Source organism: Lepidothrix coronata, unplaced genomic scaffold (assembly GCF_001604755.1).
Source record: "Lepidothrix coronata isolate B3197 unplaced genomic scaffold, Lepidothrix_coronata-1.0 Scaffold39, whole genome shotgun sequence".
NCBI classification, from domain to species: Eukaryota; Metazoa; Chordata; class Aves; order Passeriformes; family Pipridae; genus Lepidothrix; species Lepidothrix coronata.
Genome location: NW_016690219.1, coordinates 2,677,952 through 2,697,723, shown reverse-complemented (window position 1 = coordinate 2,697,723; position 19,772 = coordinate 2,677,952). Strand labels below are relative to the sequence as shown.

Genomic DNA, 19,772 nt, shown 5'->3' with positions numbered 1-19,772 from the left:
ACCAACACACAATAGCTGTCTACAGCACAGAGCAAGAGATTAGGCTGTCCAGACACTACAGGTAGCTAATCAGTCTTTACAAGCTGACAAAAACCCAATTAGATTCAGGAGAGCCCTGTATTCACTCCAAAGATTTTCTCCAAGTTAGGAAATAAGTTATCCAATCACAGTTCATTGCCTTTTTTAAAGGCACTTTCTAATCTAACACAGGATTAGTGCAGTCAGCATCATTTTAGACTTTTCAAAGATTTGCTCTTTGTCATTTTGTAATTAGGATCATGACACTTTCAAACTGCAAATGCACACTCAAGTACACCAAAGCTTTAGCCAGACACAGCTGATTTCAGTAAAGCACAATATACAGCAAGGTAGAACCGAGCTGTGCAATCTCTTAAAGTGCTGGCACCAGACACAAATCAACATTGAAATACAAAATACTTTCCAAAGGACAGCAAGCAAAATGGGTTTACCTACAATTTGACACTCCCCCCCATCGATTTCAATCTGACACTAACTATTTCTTTGAATTTCTGTGCTACCAATGCTTGAATAGTACAATGTTACTTTGACATTTCATGCACCTTTTAGATAAGAACTGAGCTCGCTATCAAGCACATGTGGTTTTCTAACACTTATTTTTAAATTAGGACAAATTCAAAAGCACTGATTAATAAAATTCACTGTTCAGGAAGCTCTGAGAACTTAGGGTTGGATCTGAGTCTGTAGGTGGTTTGTCTTTACAGTTTTACTAGTGGATTTGTCTGCACATTTCTTCCTGTTTTTCACATGGGTGGGGAGTCAGTGCAAGAGCCAAGAAAATTTAGTTCTACTACCTGCTACACAAACTCAAATGACACAGTAGCACATGAAGTTTACAGCACTGAAATAGTGAACTGCATGGTTTTCAGAGATTTGCTTTCTGAGAACACTGAATAGATATTTGTGCAGTTGACTTTGATTTCACTGTCCTCAAACACACCAGGAGAGATGCTGAGGCAAACCAGTTTTATATCCCTGAAAATGAAGTAAGTACACCCATAGTTTGAAGTCTCCCAATTTTCAGATAGAATACAAGTCACTCCAATGAAGCAATTTTCTATTTAGAACAAAAGCAGCAAAATCCCAAACCATCTTTCATTTAACCATGCAAAAGAAGTACAACCCCAACAATCATCCATTGTCTTAGGTAGTACAGATTAGTCAGCATCTACCAAAGGTCCTGAGATAAGTCTTACCTAGAGACTTTAGTTCCATTCACAAATCCACATGCTTAGTAAACACAGTACAAAATATTTAGTCTTTATGTTGATTTCTCTTTTAGGAAAACATGGAATAGTTGGCTACAATTTTTATGCCTCAAGTACATGAATAGCAAAATAAAAGATATGGGTGGAAATGGGGCAAGGGGGAGAAAAACCTCAGTTTTCAAATAAGGATTTTCAAGATCTTTGAAACTTGGCTACGTGTAACTAGTGTCTCAATCAGCTGGTCAGTTCAGGGCAGAGGCAGATAAAGAATACAAAAACAACTGTAAGCCACTACTCCTGTATGGCAGTGCCACAAAAGCAGAAGGTTTTGTGTGACAAAGCTAAAAGTGGATCTTTATGCTAATGAGCTAGGTAGTTTAATATCACCTGATCTGTAAGACACCCGTAGCAGCCCAGAAGAGGCAGAAACCACTTCAACCATTGGTAATAACAATTCCTTCAGAGCTTACTTTGAGGCACTTCATATGCAGTATGCACCAGACTACCTCATTTCTATCCTCTCACACATGCACCTACCATCATGTACAGACTTGACAGAACATTATTACACTGCAGATCTTGTGATAAAAGTTAAATCCCAAAGATCCTGAAGATTTTCAAGTTAAGAGTCCAAATGTGAGCTTCCCTGCAGCATCTGTTGTCTAAAAGTTACTGTGAGAAGAATGCAACCTGCAGCAGTTTACACCACAATGTAAGTGAAATGCTTCAGTTTAGTCCAAAGTGCAAAAATAAATACTATTTTTCCCTAAAAGGTGCTATCAGTAGTAATTAAGTCTCAGAGAACTGTTCCACCTAAACCCACTCATTAAATAACTACGAAGCTTTTTATCTAAGTAAATTCTAAGGATGATCTGCTGTACAGTTACCTCTGCTGTTATACAGCCAGGCTCTGACCACCCAGTCTAGCTGAAAATACTTATTACAGCAGATGATAGCACAGCACCCATACTGCTCTCTAAGAGCACAGTGCATGAGGATGTGAGGGCATCCACATATTGCTGGTTACATTTTTGGTTTTGCCTAGTTTCCCCTGCATCTAGTTTTTGGCCAGTTGAAAGCTAATTCGATCTTGTACTACTGACAGCATTTTTTTGCTCATTCTTGAGTTGTCCGTTAGGGGTAGCAGCAGTTTTATAGTCATTGTCAGGTGCTTTTATCACTAAGAGTCTGAAAGGTTCAGTTGTTTTCCGAAGTCTCTGAACAACAACAGCATTCTGCAGCTTTGCTTCCTCCAGCGTGAGTGTCTCATCTTGCAGCTCTCGAAAGGGCAGGGAAGTCGTCAGTGTGAAGGGAACACTTCCCTCCGATCCTTGATACTTTGTTATGAAGTCTCTGACATGGCTTATTCTGAGAAGAAAATAAGAAAACTTGGCATTAGAGTTTTGGCACTGCAATCCCAACACAGACCATGTGTGCAAACACTCACAGCCACCACAGGATGAGAATGAGACACAACTTCATTTAATGCCTGATGGCACAGAATTGGAGGAATATAGATGGGGTAGTATCCTGAAATGCCTGATCCACTTGGGAGGCAAGGACTAAGGTTTGCATGCTCTAAGAGTACTCCCAAGGGAACAGGGATGAGCATCTTATTCTGAGCACTCAAATGCTTCACCATGGCTTAGACGGTATTTACATAAGCCTACCATTTCCTAACCAGCTGGTGGAGCTCTTACCTGAGGATTCTGTAGCCAAGAGCTAGAATAAAGATGCTTCCAGAGTATGGTACATGTAGCAGAACTATAATAAAAATCAAGAAGAAGGGTCTGCAAAAATTGTCTGGATAGCTGATACATTAACTAGGACCAAATACAGCCTCATCCTACCAAAGCAGGTGCAGTGAATTCACTACAGATTTAAGTTGCCTATTAAGGTGTGAAGAACCTTGCAACAAGTGAACAAGACAGAGGTTTCGCTGCAGAACAATCAGGATTGACCAATTTAATTAGAAAATGAAGATGAGAGGATACATCTATCTCAATAAAATAAATGCAGTGTCAGTGTCCATTCTCCGTTCCTGAGACCAACTGGTAGACTCTGGCTACCGGCAACTTAACTTATCCTTCCTCTCTCCCATTCACAGTGTAGCCCATGAGGTTTACTGCCTCCTGGGAATGGTCCATGACCTGAGCTAACATCTGAACCATGGCTAGATATCAACAGAGGAAGTGCTGGCTGGCTTGGGGGAGAGCCATCCTAACAGTTTAGCAGCACAGATGACCAAAGCGTTATGCCTCAGCCATACTCACTCACCAGGGCAGATTTGCCAGCATAATAAAAAACAATTCCTGTGCACGCAGGCCTCCATTAAGAGGCATTGCTTGGTCTTATAAGCCTAGAGCCTGAAAAGCCTCAAGCAGGACTAAATTTTTGGTTGGACATTTACACATGACTACATGCATTACATCAGAGTTCACTGTGTTCCAAGAGCAACTCGCAATTAGCCACCGGGTCTCTGCTTTAGAAAGTCAGTTTTCCAGGCTCCATACCCAATACTCCAGGTTCACGCTAACTTAGCCAGTGCTCAAGAAGGCACACAGAGACAGCTCTGTGTGCTATTCCTACAGCTCTGCTCTGCTAGTTGCTACACTCTCATGTCTTGATTCCCCATATTGCAGTTCTACAGTGGTACCTGCACTTCTGCTCCAAACTTTCAGCAGAAATCAAGTCACATCTAAAGCAGCAGTTATTGTGGCACATACACATTCTATCTGCAAAAGGGTAGAAGTAATCAATTTACCCAGACACTACAACATATGTGCTACATGTTATTAATCTATAGTTTATTTAACAAATAGTTGACTATATTCTGTGTCTCCACTGAAAAGGAGTGCTGTATGTGCAATCATCACACTTAAGGATATGTACTCTAAAAGGATTTCCCTCTAGTTCTTATTGGGTCATACACAAATACTGTATACAGCACAAACATGCTGGTCTTGTGGCAAGAGGGTATGTTATAATGGAATATTTATTGCATGCTACTTCAAAAAGAGCATTGCATCAATAAGGCTGTTGTCCTGCTTATCTCAGATGTTTTTTTTACTCTCAAAAGCATTTAGCAGCTGTTCAAACTGCTATTTTTCATGAAGACAGAAAGCTTCTAAATACACTTAAATGTGTGAAACCTGGAATAATTAAGATATTAAGCCCTCCAATTAAGTATTTATAATTAAAATAGCAATTGACCCTTCAGCAGTACATCATAACACTCTTTCAGTTCATACCTCAGGCCACTAACAGTAATAAATAAGTACAAGTCAAAGAAAAAACTACAGTCATTAACCTTTGACTGCTGAGCTTTTCTTCTGACCAGCCACAGACATATACAGCTTATCTTGACAGCAGCCTGGGTTGCATTAAATCTGTGATACCTTCAAATTGCTTCACAGAGAAGCATAGTCAACATATCCTTTACATGACATGACCATATAGTGCTGGAGTAATTTCTCAAATTACAGATTTGAGAAAGGTCTCTAAAGACAGTAGAATGTTAATCCTACTTTCTCAAAGCCCCTGCATACATGTGCTGTGCTGACACCTTCTGTCATTATCCAATTTATAAGCTTCCTTGGGAACTGGATGTTTTACTAATTAATAATTAAACACACTAGGTGCATTCTATTCTGTCCATGTTGACACGCAGATGAACCTCCCCTGCCCAGTGCACTGACTCTGGCCCTCCCCAGAGGTTTCTCTGACTCAGTTCTAAGTCACATTCTCCAGCTTCCACCTGTGGTGCTGTCTATGCACAATGACTAGCAGGCTTTTTACTAAGCCATTTGCACCAGATGTAGTTGTTTTGGGAAATCTGTTATCTTAAAAGCTGTTTCCTCTAGTAATGAGCAATACCACCCTAACTTCCACTAACCTACAAAGAACTCCTACAGTTTCCTCAGATTTTCCTTTATGCTCAGTTATGAACTGACTACTAATATCAGTTCACATTCCTCTTATGCTCCTCTCTTCTCAACTAATAGATTTCTCAAAATTCAAAGGTTTTCTAGACACAGTAGTCCAACACTAAGTGAACTGAGGAGAAAGATTATCCACAGAAATCAGAGACATGTGTACAGGCATAACACAAATAGTTCAGATGTAAATACATATAACAGTGCTAAAATACATCTTACCTGTGAGAAACATTGAATTTCTGAATTATCCTTTCCCCATCAGCTAACCAGATCTGGATGTTAGTGATAGGCTCCAAATCATTCAAGGGTACTAAAGGCAGGTGTCTTTTGTCATCAGGTCCTTGATGATCATCTCTCACTTTAGAGATTATCCTTGGAGTAGCACTGAAAAGAAAAGCCATGTGAGGTTATGGCTTCTGGGTACACATGTAAGCTTGAACCTCCCTCCAGACCTCTGCTTCTGGAGCTTTCTGCCCTGTACCAGGGTGCACTGATGACAAATTTAGGAACACTGACATAAATATCATCTTTTTTTCAACTGTATGCCAATACTTTCATTTAAAGACTTCAACGTGGTAAAGAATTTCAGTTTGCTCATATTTAACATTTTTATAAGACTGAAGGATTAAATATGAATAGACAAGAGACAAAACAGTCTGAAGATGCTTCATGCATTTTTGTACTCTAATCACACAGGTGAAACTTTAAGGGGGTTGAGTACTGAATTTGCATACTCAAAGTTAATTTTCACCGTAATGTGATTACAGTAATTCAATTTAACTGAATGTTGTTAGCCTTGATTTAGACTCCAGCATCATCTATTTCAGCTTAGAAGAATTACTCATCTATCAGAGCAATTGACTTAATGTGAAAAATCCAGGCTGATGCACACAGCATTTGGATTTTATTTTTCTAAGGCACTTTCTACAGCCAACCCTCCCACAGGGGCAAAGACACACAAGATGACTTGACAGAACACAGAGACCTCAGTCCAAGACCATGATCTTAAAAATCAAACAACAGAAAAATTACTTGCAAAAATTTTTATTCTGAAGAACTGTCTAGAGCTTAGTGCTTTCATGACTAAGCCTTTTCAGCATGTACTGTGTAAGTCATCGTCAGGGCTGATCCAATGGGCACATCCTCAGTTCCCGTGAGTATAACCAGATGTTTGCTTGCAGAGCAATGGTGACTTAAGGAGTCACCATTTCTCTTCTGGGCTCAGCTGTGGTCACTGACTACATGAACACTTAGCAGTGGTTTGCAGAAAAGCTTTCTCCTTGCACAGAAAATGGATGAGTTACAATTTCTTGAGGGAGAACTGGGTAACTGATGGCCACAGAATAATAACTGTACTGCACATCTGCTTTCTTATGTTCTTGTACCTGTCTTAGTTTAATCATAAAGCAGAAATGTCTCAGCTAATTTATTATTAAAACAAAGATGGCCAACAACTTAATATATTCAGGCTAATAAAGTTAAGAGTCTTGGGCTCAAGTTCTTAGCCTGAGGTATTTCAAAAACTCTTATTTCCCACTGCCTAGTTAAGTCTGCCCTAACTTCTAGAACATCAACCAGTAGAGACACCTTTTATTTCTTCAATTGAAACTCAGCAAAAAGAATGAGGATCAAGAAATCTCATCCCCAAGTGAGTGGTAAGAGCTGTTCAGTGTGATTGGAGGCAGATAAGAGACATTGACCTGTTTTGGATTACACAGAAATTAGCTGGGCCACAAGAACTTGGCACCAAGAGGTAGATCCGTAAAATATTCTGGTCTTTCAAGTACAGGTGACTTACTACCATCCACCTGCCTCACTATCTCACACCCAGCTTCTGTCCATGCTTGACCTCAGTACAGAAGAAGACTTAACTGCCCTCTAGATCAGGATGAAAAGCTTGAGCACCAGCAAGACAATGTTAAACAGTCTTGTGAGCCGAGAAAAAAAAAAAAAAATTTCAAGTCATACTTCAGTCCAACAATGATCAGCTTTTGCTGTCTATTTGCTCAGTGGTGTTCAGTTCCCAGCTCAGACACTGCAGCACTCATGTGCACAGCAGAGGCTGCAGAGGTGCTTGGCTGTGCAGCTGCCCGTGTCTGGCCCAGCCTGGGCTGAACTACATCAGACACAGCTGTAGCTCAGAAAACTGTCTCCCATGGATACAGATTTTGGTGTGGTGTCATTCTCAAACCAGCTTCCCTCAAGGTCATATCTCAATTTGTGGTAGACACTGAAGATGATTCTTTCAATAGCAAGTGCGTGTGAAGCTAAAGCCAACACTTTATTGAAGCTGCAAGAGTCAGAAGAACTGTATTCATCAAGGTTTAAAGCATTTCTATATATAACAACTTTGCTCTTGAAGAACTGACAGATAAAGCCATCTAGTGGTGAGAGCTTTGACTAAAGTCACAAATTAAGAATCTAAGTCTCTTCTTAGGCTGACATTGAAGCACTGCAACTCCTTTTAAAGGCTTACTCCTTTTATAAGATTATCAAAAGAAGATGTAAACTAAAGATTGAAGAGATATAAGAGCATCCTGTCAATTTGCTGAGAAGAAAAAGCCCAGGAGTGAGGTATCATGACTTACCCTGACTGATGCTTAAGAAGCTTGACACACAGTGCTTTACCCTAATGAGGTTATAGAGCAAGCCCACTTTGATACAAGGGATTTCAGTCAATAGTTTAATTAAAGTATTTCTGATGCGGTCCTAAAGATGCATTGATAAGCTCAACAGAGAAGTGCAGTTGTAAATCTAGTCATAATCTCAAACTATGAAATGCAGCTGAATGGTGGTACATAAAACACAATATGTCCATTAGTTATACAGGTTTATAAGGTACACTGGAAAATTTTGTTAAGTCTCATTTGTTTCTCCTGTAAAACAAAAAGTGGAAGATCAAGCTCATCTGAGCTGTATCAATATACTTATTTCTAGTTCTTCTAGTTTTCCTCCAACAAAAGTTTTAAAGAGCCAGCCAACAGACCAATTCATAATGGTTCATGCACCACAAAGTTCCTCCACCTAGGATCACTGGCAAAATAGACTAATGAAGTGTTTTTTTGATAAGCAGAAGTTTAGATAGGCAATAAGCTGAAATAAACTCTTGGGTCATTTGTCTCTCTCATTTCTAACTAATCACACAAATGCAACTGTGGAAAAGGAGTTCTATAGCTTAAAACTTGTTCCAGGTCTCAGCCAGCTCTACTCCATTAAGCTTTTCTGTTGCAAGTGTAGCATATACATGCAACGGACATTTATTAAGAGCAGGAACTGAGCACTAGTCTATGGAGTAGGAGCACTTATTGCTCATGTTTCCAACATCAGCAAAAATATTTACTTGTCTTTAAAGAACAGGCTCTGATAGCATAGCACAGAATAGACTAGAAGAGTAGAAAAAAAAAAGAGAAATGCTAAGCAAGTTGTAGGATTCAATGTACAAGATTCAGTGCACAAGACCAGTCAACCGAAATTCACAGATTAGCATGTTTCCAAATCCTAACTCACCTACTGGGAAGCAAGATCATTACTTGCTGTAGGCATGGCAGAGCAAAACAAGCAGCTGAACAACCTACCATTTAGCACTGGTTAGCAGCAGAAACCCAGCACACTGAGGATCTGTTTGGTTTTGCTACCTACATAAAATAAGGTTAAGTTCTTGACCCTTGTTTGCTCAGGATTTCAGTGCCACCAAAAGAGAGTGTTGCAGTGTCTCATCCATCTCTCAAGGGAAGGTTTTCCCTATTGACAGTATCTACTCAAGCATGGAGCAACTGAATTGACTGTGCTACTGGAACAGATGCAACTGATAAAACACATACTTGCTTCTCTGAAGCCTGGAACCACTCATCCTTTACTGTTATCAGGCTCCAGTTCTGCACATTATCTTCTTCCCCTGCCTAGGTCACGTTTTCCTTTAGCACGAGCATGGGGCCTTAGCAGCCAAACCCTTCCCACTTAATTGACACAAGCTGCTCACCTAAGGTTTCACCACAGCCTACAACCCCAGCTTGCAGGTCACTCAGCAGTCCCACCTGTGGAGGATCCTGTAGGCTCCTGGTCACTGAAAGTGTCCTGTTCCCTAAGCTCAAGCCTGCTTTTATAGGCATGTAAATCTTTCATGACAAGAATATGTGAAGCAGATAATCTGGCTGGAGTAAAGAAAAATCATAGAGATCAAATACATGAACTCCTGGCCTGTCCCTCTACAACAGCTGGCCAAAATACAACACAGTTTGGTTGTAAATCAAGCACAGTTTTAGCACTGGCATTAGTGGCTGACACTCTCCAACTACAAGAGAGACACGGAATAAAGAGGATCACTGTAACATGCTAAAATGCCTTAACTGCAACAAATGCATGATTAAATATGGAGCAATTTTAAGAGAACACAAAATAACCTCTTAATTCTTCAGTTTCCTTTATGGGATTGTCATACTCCCCTCTTCTCAAACATAAAGCTTTAAAAAAGATTCTTTTCTCTTAAGTCACAGAAGAGCAACAGCCTTTCAGCTGGAAACACTTCTGCTAATACTGTGAGTTCAAACTAACAAAGATACCAGCATCCTGTCTGTATTAACACAGCAACATGGCCAATTATCCACCCAAGCTCCAGGTTTCATGGAGAGACACCAAGATCGCTGCAGGATGGAGCATTCACCCTGTGAGCAGAGGCTGAGGAGAGGTGTTTGTTCAGCCTGTGGATGATGGTGGTGGTCATGGGGCACCTACAAACAGCCTGTCAGGGTCTGCAGGAGGCCATCAGGAGGAGGGGGCCAGGCTCTTCATGGAGGACAGAAATTCAAACAAGAGACATTCAGACTGGATATAAGGAAAAACTTCTTTCCTACAAAGACAGTCCAGCACTAGAGCAGGCTGTGCAGCTTTTCACTCTTGCAGGATTTCAAGACCCAATTGGACAACAGCCTGAGCAACCTCATCCGCCCCTGCATCTGGCCTTCTTTGAGCAGGAGTTTAGAAAATTCCAGAGGTCACTTCCAACCTGAATTATAATCCTTAACCTAGGTACAGTTCCCTTCAACTACTCAATCATAGAGCACGTCAGACTACTCACCTTCCTAATCTGTAACCGTGACCAGAAAAGGGATGAAACATTGGCTTTTTCGATGACAAGTACACCTTATCTTTTTTATCTTCCACTTTCACATCTACCTCCTCCTTATCAAAAACTTTTCGTAGCTCAAAAGGCAGTTCCCTTAAAAGAAAAAGAAGGCATGTCAGTACACAAAATAGATTAATGATTAATACTTGTTCTACATTTAGCCTTTCAAGGATGATGCTTTAAAAAAAAAAAAATCCCAAGAATTTACTAAGAGTTATGTTAAGTGCACGGCATACAAACAACTTCAAGTTCCTGAACTGCAAATTAACTAGAAATGGAACAATAAAAAAAAAGTTTGTTGAATGATGTTCAAGTTTACTCAGCAGTTACCACTTTTAAGGACAGGATGTGTAGGAAGTTGAGTATTGCCGCACATTGCTACAAAAAGGCTGAATTATTTTATCCCTATAGTAAAACGAAAAAAAAAAAAGACAATCGGCTTTTAAAGAGAAAGAACTGAGTTTAGACACAATGTGGTTAATTACAAAAAACCACAGCCTTTAAAAATTAGATCATCACTAATAGCCACACTCTTTAGTGCAATAACATCACCTTGGTGATGCTTTAATTGCATTAAGCAGAAAACAACAATGCCTTTGTCTATGAGCTCTGATGCAGACGGTACAATTTGGGGTGGAGGGGCTCAGCTGGCAGAGGGGCTGTACTAAGTGCTTTCTCTACCATCAATGATTATGCAGGAGCCATCCCATAATTAGCATCTTCGCAGGCAAACACTGGAAGAAAGGTGGCAAACTTCTGATGAATGCACACAAAGAACACAAAGAGCTTTAAACAGTGCAGTTAATTGCTATTACAACTAACACAGATGACAGCCATAGAGGAGAAATAGTATAAAATCAGTATTTTTTCATAGGCTAGCAAAGTATGGAAAAGAAAAATACAATGGCTTAGTAATTTCACATGCTTGATAAGGAGTTATTGAATTATATTATCCTCTCCATCTGTATGGGGTGAGAAAACAGATCACAAATTAAAGGTTCAAAATCACATTGGTCTGCATGGGCAACCTGCTTTCTTAAAGCAACAACTGCAAACACTAGCAGAAATCAAGACAACACGTTAACTTTTAACACAAGGATAAAGACAAGACACAGGGATAAACATAAGATTTCTGTGTACAGGCAAAATGACTGAAATAGCGAGTTTGTACTAGGAAAAATGTCTGAAACTTAAGACTGACCAGAGTTTCTTGATGTTACATGGACCATCTGTGCCCATTTAAGGCTTTGCACGAACAAAAAGAAAACAAAGACCATAAAACCAGAAATGCTCAACCACTTGTGCATTGAGTTCATTAGTCAAAATACCATTTGATCAGAAGCTCTTACTGGGCACTGATTTATTCTTTGTTTTGTTCTGCACCTGCTGTGCCCCCTACCAACACTGCCTTTTATCTATTCATCAGCAACTGCACACTACTGCCACTTAAAGCTGTATTACACCTGTTGATGTTCCAACAGCCATTAGCACTGCAGGAACGAGACCAGCAGGGCCTGTGCTCCTACAGGGACACTGCAGTGCAGCAAAGCCAAGGAGCCATGTAAAAAACCTAGAGCATAAGCTAAGTGCTACCTGAAGCACATTAACTCAGGCTGGTTAAGAACACAAAACTTGCTTACCCCTTTTTAATGGAGTCCAAGAACTGCTGGTTTGCAACATCAGTGTAGCTCCGAAGTTCACTGTCATTTACCGTAAACCCGTTTTTCCAAAGTTTAATGATGACATCAACCTACAAAGTAAGGACGAGCCTCATTATAACGCTGATGTAAAAGCAGCTTGGTATACCCACAGTACCCTGTGATTATAAATCATCCACTCCATGGACTAAAAATACCGAGAGCAGGCTCACTGTAATCTGCCTTGGCCCCAGGCCAACAGGCACAGCAACTGCAAGGGGTAAGTGACATTTCTAAGGATCTTGTGTCAATCAGGGTTAGAAATAAACCTTCCCCCAGTCATTCTGCTTTCCCAGGTCAAGAACACTCCTTCAATTCAGAAAGGAGGAAAAAAATAAAAGAGCTGGACAATCCCAGCCAGCTGCAACTCCTCAAGAGCTAATTTGAGAGCACACATGCCTGGTGTTGGAACACCAACTGCCAAAATAGTCCAGTTGGGGATTTACTGGGGTAAAGCCTTGTTCTGGTCATTCAGGAAGATTTTCTCAAAGTAAAGGCATTGAGATAATGCATGCAGAAGCTTTTCACTCAGAAAATGAAGCAAGTCCCAGAAAATTTACTTTCACACAGTCATACATTTATGTTACCCTGGAATTCCTGGGTATATTCAAAACCTTGGTGTTAGGCGAATGGAAAAATAAATTCTCAGTGATTCGTTAACTTCGCCAGAAATCATCCACTACTCCAACTTGTAGCCTTCACACTGTTTACTAAAATCTCCCCAACTGTAGCATGGATATATTTGGGACTGTATTTTCATATTTATGCATCATGCCATTTAAAGAAGCATTTGATTATCCAGGTCTGAATATTTCATATCCCTGAAATAACCTTGTCTTGACAGATACTTGGCCACAGGTGAGGTGTAGGAAGGAGATATGAATGCAGAATTCACCTCAGCTGGAAATTACCTTGAACTAGGCTTGATAGTACCTGACAATTTTATCTTTTTTTTTTTTTTCTTTTTTGCATTTTGACTTGTTAGATGATTGCTACATAAATAAACAGGCATGTGCAAACTGCTGAATAAAATTCCTTCTCTTTCAGTTGGGTAGTCTGTCAAAAAAAGTTTATAGCACTCAGCAAGATTACATTCTTTCAAAATCTCGTGTCTTATAGCACCAATGCATGTGGAAGGAGTTCTAATTATGGGAAAGTTCCTTTACAGTGAGCCAGTATGCAAATTTAGCATGGGCTAATTATTCCACACCAATTTCCCATTTAGGCATTGACATAAGTAACGTCACGTAACACTATTTCAGAACTGCAATTTAACATCCTGCTCCTGAAATTCTTTTTTTTTTCCAGGCTCAGTTAGGGACTCATGAACATAATTTCCAGCAATGCCCACTCCACATTTCTTCGTGACATCTTTGTTCTACATGGCCTTTTCTCCCTCCCCTTAGCAGTCTTTCACGAGTAACAGAAAAACTTGGAAAGGACAGAATCACCAAGATACAAACCCACACTGAACATCCCACTACCATAATTATATGAATAAGAGTAAAGGAAAAAATATGGGCTATGCCTCTGCATAAGAAGGCTGCAGCTCCTTAAATAACTTCTTATGTAATAGTAGTTGTCATTCCTTGGAACTTCTGCTCATGTCACTCTCCTTACTAATAAAGCAGAAGTGCATTAGCCAATGCCAGCATCAGTTCTAGAATGACACTAAACCCACTATAAATTAGTAAAAGCCAGAAGTACAGCAGCACAGGCCTGGCTGACTGAGAGATGAGAGGCTGTTCCTACAGCTCTCTGAATTCAGTGTGACTTTATTTACAAATGTACTGGATAAGACTGTTGGGCTTCTGGCATCTGTTTTCCAGAGTACCCCTGCAGTGCTGTTATGTTAAACAGGAGTATTTTTTCTTCACTGCCTACCTGATTCTGGACTGTAGTTGGGGGCACACACATAGCACCAACCTTCTGAGCTTCTTCAAACAGGTTATCTACAAAGTACTCACAGTTTTGTTCTGTACCATTCAAAATCTGATCACTGGTTCCTGATTTACATACCCTGCAGAACAAAGACACAAGTAAAAATGACTCCTCAGAGGATGCATTAGAGGATAAGCAGGTACCCCAGAAGCTCAGTACTAAAAGGTGTAGAAGGCTCACTCCCCTCCACCCAGCTTACTTGGCTGTTACAAAACATCAGGTCAACTTTGTGTTGTGCATTTTCTATAAACTTCTTCTCAGTCTCTTAACTGCTACTCTTTGCACTTTAGAAGCAAAGTTAAAGAATGAAAATAGAAAAGGTGAATTCATCTGTGCAAAACTTCTAAACTTGATATCAGAACAAGGAATGCAAGTTAGGTGATTCATACTTCTAATTCAAACCATCCAACATTTAACTGCACACCAACGAAGGGCCTTCCTCAAAGCATTTCCATGACATAGGCTTAGGTTCCTCTACCATAGGTTTTAAAATACATATACAAGAAAATTGCCCTAGGATTTACTCCATCACCCCCACTTGACCCTGCCCATTCCAGCACCACCATCACTGTCTTGGACAGTGCATTAGAGCAAGTCAAGTGACTCAACACCACTGGAGCACACTGAAGAAATACAATATAAGCCTTCAGCACTGTGGAGACTGCCAGGGTATTAAAAAAGATGCATCAACCACATCTTTTTATAGAACATTGTATATGTGACAGCTGTTTCTGTTAAATTTTTGCCAATCAAAATGCAGAAATATGCAACCTGAATGAATGATTATCTTTCAGTATAGGTTCTTTGCATAGTAAGAGGATTATGCAGCTTTTAGTAAACATTGCAGGAGTTATTCCTATTGGAGATTCAGAAAAGTCCATTTTAAGCAATTCAGGAAAAAAAATCCCAGCTCTTGAAAAATACCCAGTTTCACATAAAACTCTGCATTGAATTCAGAAGCAGCAATGCTTACTGGCATGGTAATTTGATACATTTGCATAAAAAGGAATTGTTTGCAGTGCATCTATGCCACACTAAGAATCCCTACAGATTAACATCTTTAAACAAAAGAAAACCTCAACAACATTAAAGAAGAAATTTCAAAAGTATGCTGTCCCCATTAGTTTTCTAACAGAACAAAAGAAACTTGAAGCATTAATGTAGGTATTCACTACGCTTTACCACAGAAACAGAACTGGAAAACCAAACACCTCCACATAAAATGTAGAGCTGCACAGTGAGTTAGCAATTTGTAAGGCTGCCTTGCTTTTTTAAATAAAAATATTTACAGAGCTTCTTGCATCTAGGAAACATTTCAGGTATGTGAGGAATCTTTCAGCAAAATGATAGCATTTTTTTGAAACCTTCAGTACATGTGGAGTAAGTGGATAGAGAAAAAATATTAAATTTTAGAATTTAACAAAGTTTGAAAGGTCATAACAGGACACACAGACAGCAATGGAAAAGGAAGGGGGGAAATAGGGAGGGGAGAACTGGCACCTACCATTCTTTCTTTACAGTTTGGATATTGTCCATGTCTTTCATTCTGGTGCGCCACCTAATTATGGAAAGAAGACGGTTTAAAACCAAACCAAACCAAAATAAAATGCCCAGCACACTTTCCCTCCTTTTGTAGCTGAAACACTACATTTTTTCCTGTGCAGATAATACATTTAACCAGAAACCTCAACCTCCCCCCCCACCAAGTCTCCAGATGGTTCTTTGTTTTCCTGCAGTTTCTAATTTAATGACACATGAACCACGCATCTGTTCCAGACGTTCAGAAGCAAGGTTACTTTCTCATAAACGTACAAGATACATTCCACAATAATAACACTGTGGATTGAAAATACATGCCCATACTTATGCAAGGCGAGGAAAAAACATCACACTCCTTCTCTGATCGACATGGTTTAAACTCCCCTGATTTTCCACAGCACTATGAGATGGTTGCAGAAAAACTGCACTGCCACTGCAGGCATTCAGTGACCTTCACCTTAACTGTGCATTACTGAAAGGGGCAAGATTTGTCAGGCTCCCCTTCCTACCTTACCTCAACATATTGGTGCAGCACCTCAGAAACAGTGAATTATCATTTCTGGTCTACCATTTAGCTGGCAAGCAAATCCTGGATTTGCAAGTACTAAATATACTACAGGATTAGTCTGCTGAGTCAAAAGAAATGAAGAATCCCATACTGATCTCGTTATAGGTGCTCATTCTTGAGCTCTCTGAAAAAAGTTACAGAATGTCACAAAAAGCCAGAAACTGCTAAAAAATCCTTAAAAAAATAAAACCACTCTGAAATTGTGCAACAGGCCCCCCCCCAAAAAAAACCCCAGAAATTTTAAGTTGCAACTGTGTTCAAAGAGTTATTCCCGAAGACCACGGGGTACAGGTTACACACATGATGTTCTCCTCCTGCAGGTCTGGGACTCAGTCATGACATTGTGTGTGGCTTTTAGAGAGCATCAAACTAAGCAGTGACAGCCATCATAATCCTGAAAAAAGTAGCATGCACAGCAAGACTAATACAAATTTTAAGTGGTCTTGACATCTAATTTAACAAGACAGAGAGGTTAGGGCAAAACAACATGCAGCACTGACCAAAAAACAAGAAAACCTACATCCAGTTATTCAGTACTAATTCATATTCCTCCAGTTTTAATATTGGTATTCTTTCATCTTTAAAGTTAAATCCTTGTGAGACACATTATGTAGAAAAGTACATAAGCCTTCAGAAAACCCCTATAACGACCAAAAAATTTGGTCAATATGCACATCACAGGTTTGAAAGGTAAGACAGCCTTAAATTTAACTGATGCTATTATGTATTAGGTCAAAACAGCATACTTTGCACACCTTTGACGTGTCACACAAGATCAGGGTCAGTCTTTTTTTTTTTTTTCCCCTCCTACAAATGTTCTGCCAGAGCACTGTATCTACCAGGCAAGCTTGTGCTGGTACACGATGACCTTATATGCATATCTGATCGTTGTTCTTGGAACTCTCTACTGCATTTGTTAAAAAAGAACTCTCGGTATGAAGTAAGCAGAGTGAAAGCAAAGTGCTTAAAAAGTATAATTTTTTCAAACTTCTCTCAAATTCAGCTTTAACACACTCCAGCACAAAGTATTTTTTTGTGTTTAGTCCAACGTAATTTTTTGTAGTTTGTGTTAATGTGCTTATCTTCTATACTCTTTCACTCCAGTGGGCTACTCCCCAAAGCAACAAGAGCCACCTCCTGCCATCTGCTTTTGTTGATTCTCTGTAACTTGTCATCAGAGCTGTTAAAAAGAGACAGACACAATGAAGCAGCTCTTCAAATTAGCTCTTTGGCTACATTAGCCTGGCCTCAAATGTGCGTGCATGTTATTCAAAACTGGTCAGCTGTGAAAACTGCTGTTCCTTCTAAAGTACAACAGCAATTATACTTGGAAGAAATGTTTGCGTTAATCTCTCAAGGTGAAGAAATCATCCTATATAGCATACTGATGTTTATTATGACCAAAATGGCAATCAGAACGCCCTGCAAGCACTTCAGTTCAGCACGTCAACCCAACCAACACAAACCATCTCTCCCACCAACTTGTGACAGGCATCCCTAGTTGCCACTTAAAATGTTAAGAATTTTGGTACTTATTTTTTGCATCAGTGACAAGAAGTACCTCAGAACCGAACCTCCATCTCCAGAAACTAAATTTAAAACACGGGAAGAAGCTGCAGTTGCCAGCAGCCCACCACAGCTACATCTAGTAACTGGGGTAGGACGCTCCTGGCCCTTCCACACAGCCCTAGGGGGTCTCCAGCCCTGTGACCAGCCCCACTGGGATGGGCCACTGACCCAGTGTGGCTTCACAGCCAGAGCTTCCAAAGAGGCAGCCCTCAATAGATGTATTCGTTTTGGCAAATAACTCTGCGGTTAATACAGCTGAGCCCACACTTCCAGTCATTTTATTGCAAGAAAAACAAACCAGAAACTACCTGTGATGCTTCCCTGGCTGTGAAGGGCAGAAATACCCATACAAGCACACGCAGCCCTCTCCCCTGACAGTCTGCCTGACAAACTTTGGCAGAACAAGCTTCTTGAGTGGAGAGCTGCTCCCAGCACAGCACTGTCTATCTGTGCACCACACTGAAATCACGGCTGAAAACTGCTCTGTACCGTGCCACAGAGAGACAGGAAGCTCCAGGGAAATGGCAACTGCAAATTAATAGCGAGATGAACATCAAAGCTAATGGCCTGAATGTGACTGATGTGCTCAGGTACAAACCACAGCATTCACACTTCCTCTCCAGCTGGCTAGAGGAGCTGTGCACTGGGAAAGAAACCTGTCCCCTCTCTTGATGTCCAGGTGTTAAAAAGATAAGTTACTTGTCTGTAGAATTGCCCTGTTAAGGCTTAGGACTTGACATCCTTCAATGATCTCAGACCTAAGGAGTGGTTAACTAAGCTTTGGGAGAAGGATGTACTGATAGTGGACACAAAGAAGGCAGAGTTTATGGGCCACAAGGACATTATGCAGAACACCCAAGATAAGGAAGAAACTAACAAAGCCAACTCAGCAACTGTGCTGGAATCAGCTCCAACTGGGTAAAAGGTAATAGGTAATTCTGGCAGAGGGATATCGTGACCACCAACTCAAGAAACCCACTAGCCCAAAAGAAGAGAAAGACTGAGCATGCAGACTAATAAACATAAGAAGCAAGACAATCATTTAACCAATAAAAGATAGTACATTCATTAATAAGAGAACTATGTAACTTGTAGCAAAGGACCGTTAATACCTCTGTTTGCTAAAACGTATAAATAGTGAAAAGTTTTGACAGTCGTGGCGCTGGCTTTGCGGATTTGCCACCCAGCCCCCCCTTCTGCGCAGAACCGCAAATAAATCAAATACCTCGGCTCTGTATAGGGCTGGCCTCTCGCACTCTGGGTGAAAGACTCTATTTTGGGACAACACCGCGGCTGCCAGCAGCTGAACTCCCCCGCACCCCCAAGCCAGGCCGGGCGGACGCTCCGCGCCTCCCGCCAGCGCCGGTGCCCAAACCCGCCCTGCCCAGCGCAGCCCCCGCCCGGCGGGCGGACAGGAGGTATTTTTAGGCGATGAGGCAATACCGCGGTAGCGACGCAGAGGCGGAACGCCCAGTGCGCCCGAGAGGGGCCGGGCAGGGCAGGGACCCCCCGGGGAACGCTCCCGCCGCCGCCCCGCGCGGGACGCGGCCGGTCCGGAGCGGGGCGAAGTCTCCGGGCAGAGTCTGCGGGAAGGTTCGGGAGGCTCAGCCCGCCCGCCCCCGGGGTGGCCACAGGCGAAGCCCAAGCGCCAGCGGGAGCAGAGGGAGCGGCGGCTCTGCGGGACGCGCTCCCCCAGCCCGGCCTGTCCTATCCTGTCCCCGCAGCGACTCACCCGCCCGTCCCGCAGCGCCCGTCCCAGCACCGCCCGCCCGCCGCGGAACTCCCGGTGTCCCGCGCAGAGCGGCGCAGGCGCGGCGGCTCCGGGCGGGGCGGGCACAGCTCAGCTCAGCTCCGCCCCGGCACCGGCCCCGCGGGGAGTGCCGGGCTGTCCGTAGGGATCCGCACCTGCTGCGCGGGGAGTCGCGGCGTCCCCTGGGGCTGCGCTGTCCTGCGGGGAGAGGCGGGGGCTGGCAGGGCCTATGGCCCGAACGGGCCGGACTCCCCGCGCCGCTGCGGCGGTGCCCGGGCAGGACCTGGTGCAGCATCGGTGTAGATACAGATATATAGAGAGATAAACCTCTGTGCCTGGCCTGCGGCTGCCAAGGCAGCTCTGTCCCGACAACAAAGTCCGTGTGTCCCTCTGTCACACAC

The 19,772-nt window shown here is 41.8% G+C and overlaps 1 protein-coding gene across 6 annotated transcripts; it reads right to left on the bottom strand.

Moving 5' to 3' along the window:
• Window positions 1–988: 988 nt before the first annotated feature.
• Window positions 989–19,756, bottom strand: UBXN2A (UBX domain protein 2A). 6 transcript variants are annotated; one of them, XM_017813028.1, is made up of 7 exons: window positions 19,707–19,756; window positions 15,450–15,503; window positions 13,889–14,024; window positions 11,948–12,057; window positions 10,260–10,400; window positions 5,405–5,569; window positions 989–2,615 (listed from the first exon to the last, which is right to left on the bottom strand). In XM_017813028.1, exons 2-7 carry the CDS (start codon window positions 15,488–15,490, stop codon window positions 2,327–2,329), a joined length of 882 nt encoding a protein of 293 aa, XP_017668517.1. In that variant the 5' UTR covers window positions 15,491–15,503; window positions 19,707–19,756; the 3' UTR covers window positions 989–2,326. The 6 variants fall into 6 exon arrangements, with proteins under 6 accessions (XP_017668517.1, XP_017668520.1, XP_017668515.1 ...); XM_017813031.1 differs by having other exon boundaries at window positions 13,972–14,024; window positions 19,707–19,723; XM_017813026.1 differs by lacking the exon at window positions 19,707–19,756 and adding an exon at window positions 19,354–19,419.
• Between the last annotated feature and the right edge of the window lie 16 nt (window positions 19,757–19,772).

Bases quoted from the DNA above. Each gene is read 5' to 3' on its own strand.
- UBXN2A (XM_017813028.1), bottom strand. From the start codon at position 15,490: ATGAAAGACATGGACAATATCCAAACTGTAAAGAAAGAATG. The intron at 12,058-13,888 runs GTAGGCAGTGAA...CTTACTTTGTAG, and splicing joins CAACTACAGTCCAGAATCAG to GTTGATGTCATCATTAAACT. The intron at 10,401-11,947 runs GTAAGCAAGTTT...TTTTCTTTTAAG, and splicing joins TTGGACTCCATTAAAAAGGG to GGAACTGCCTTTTGAGCTAC.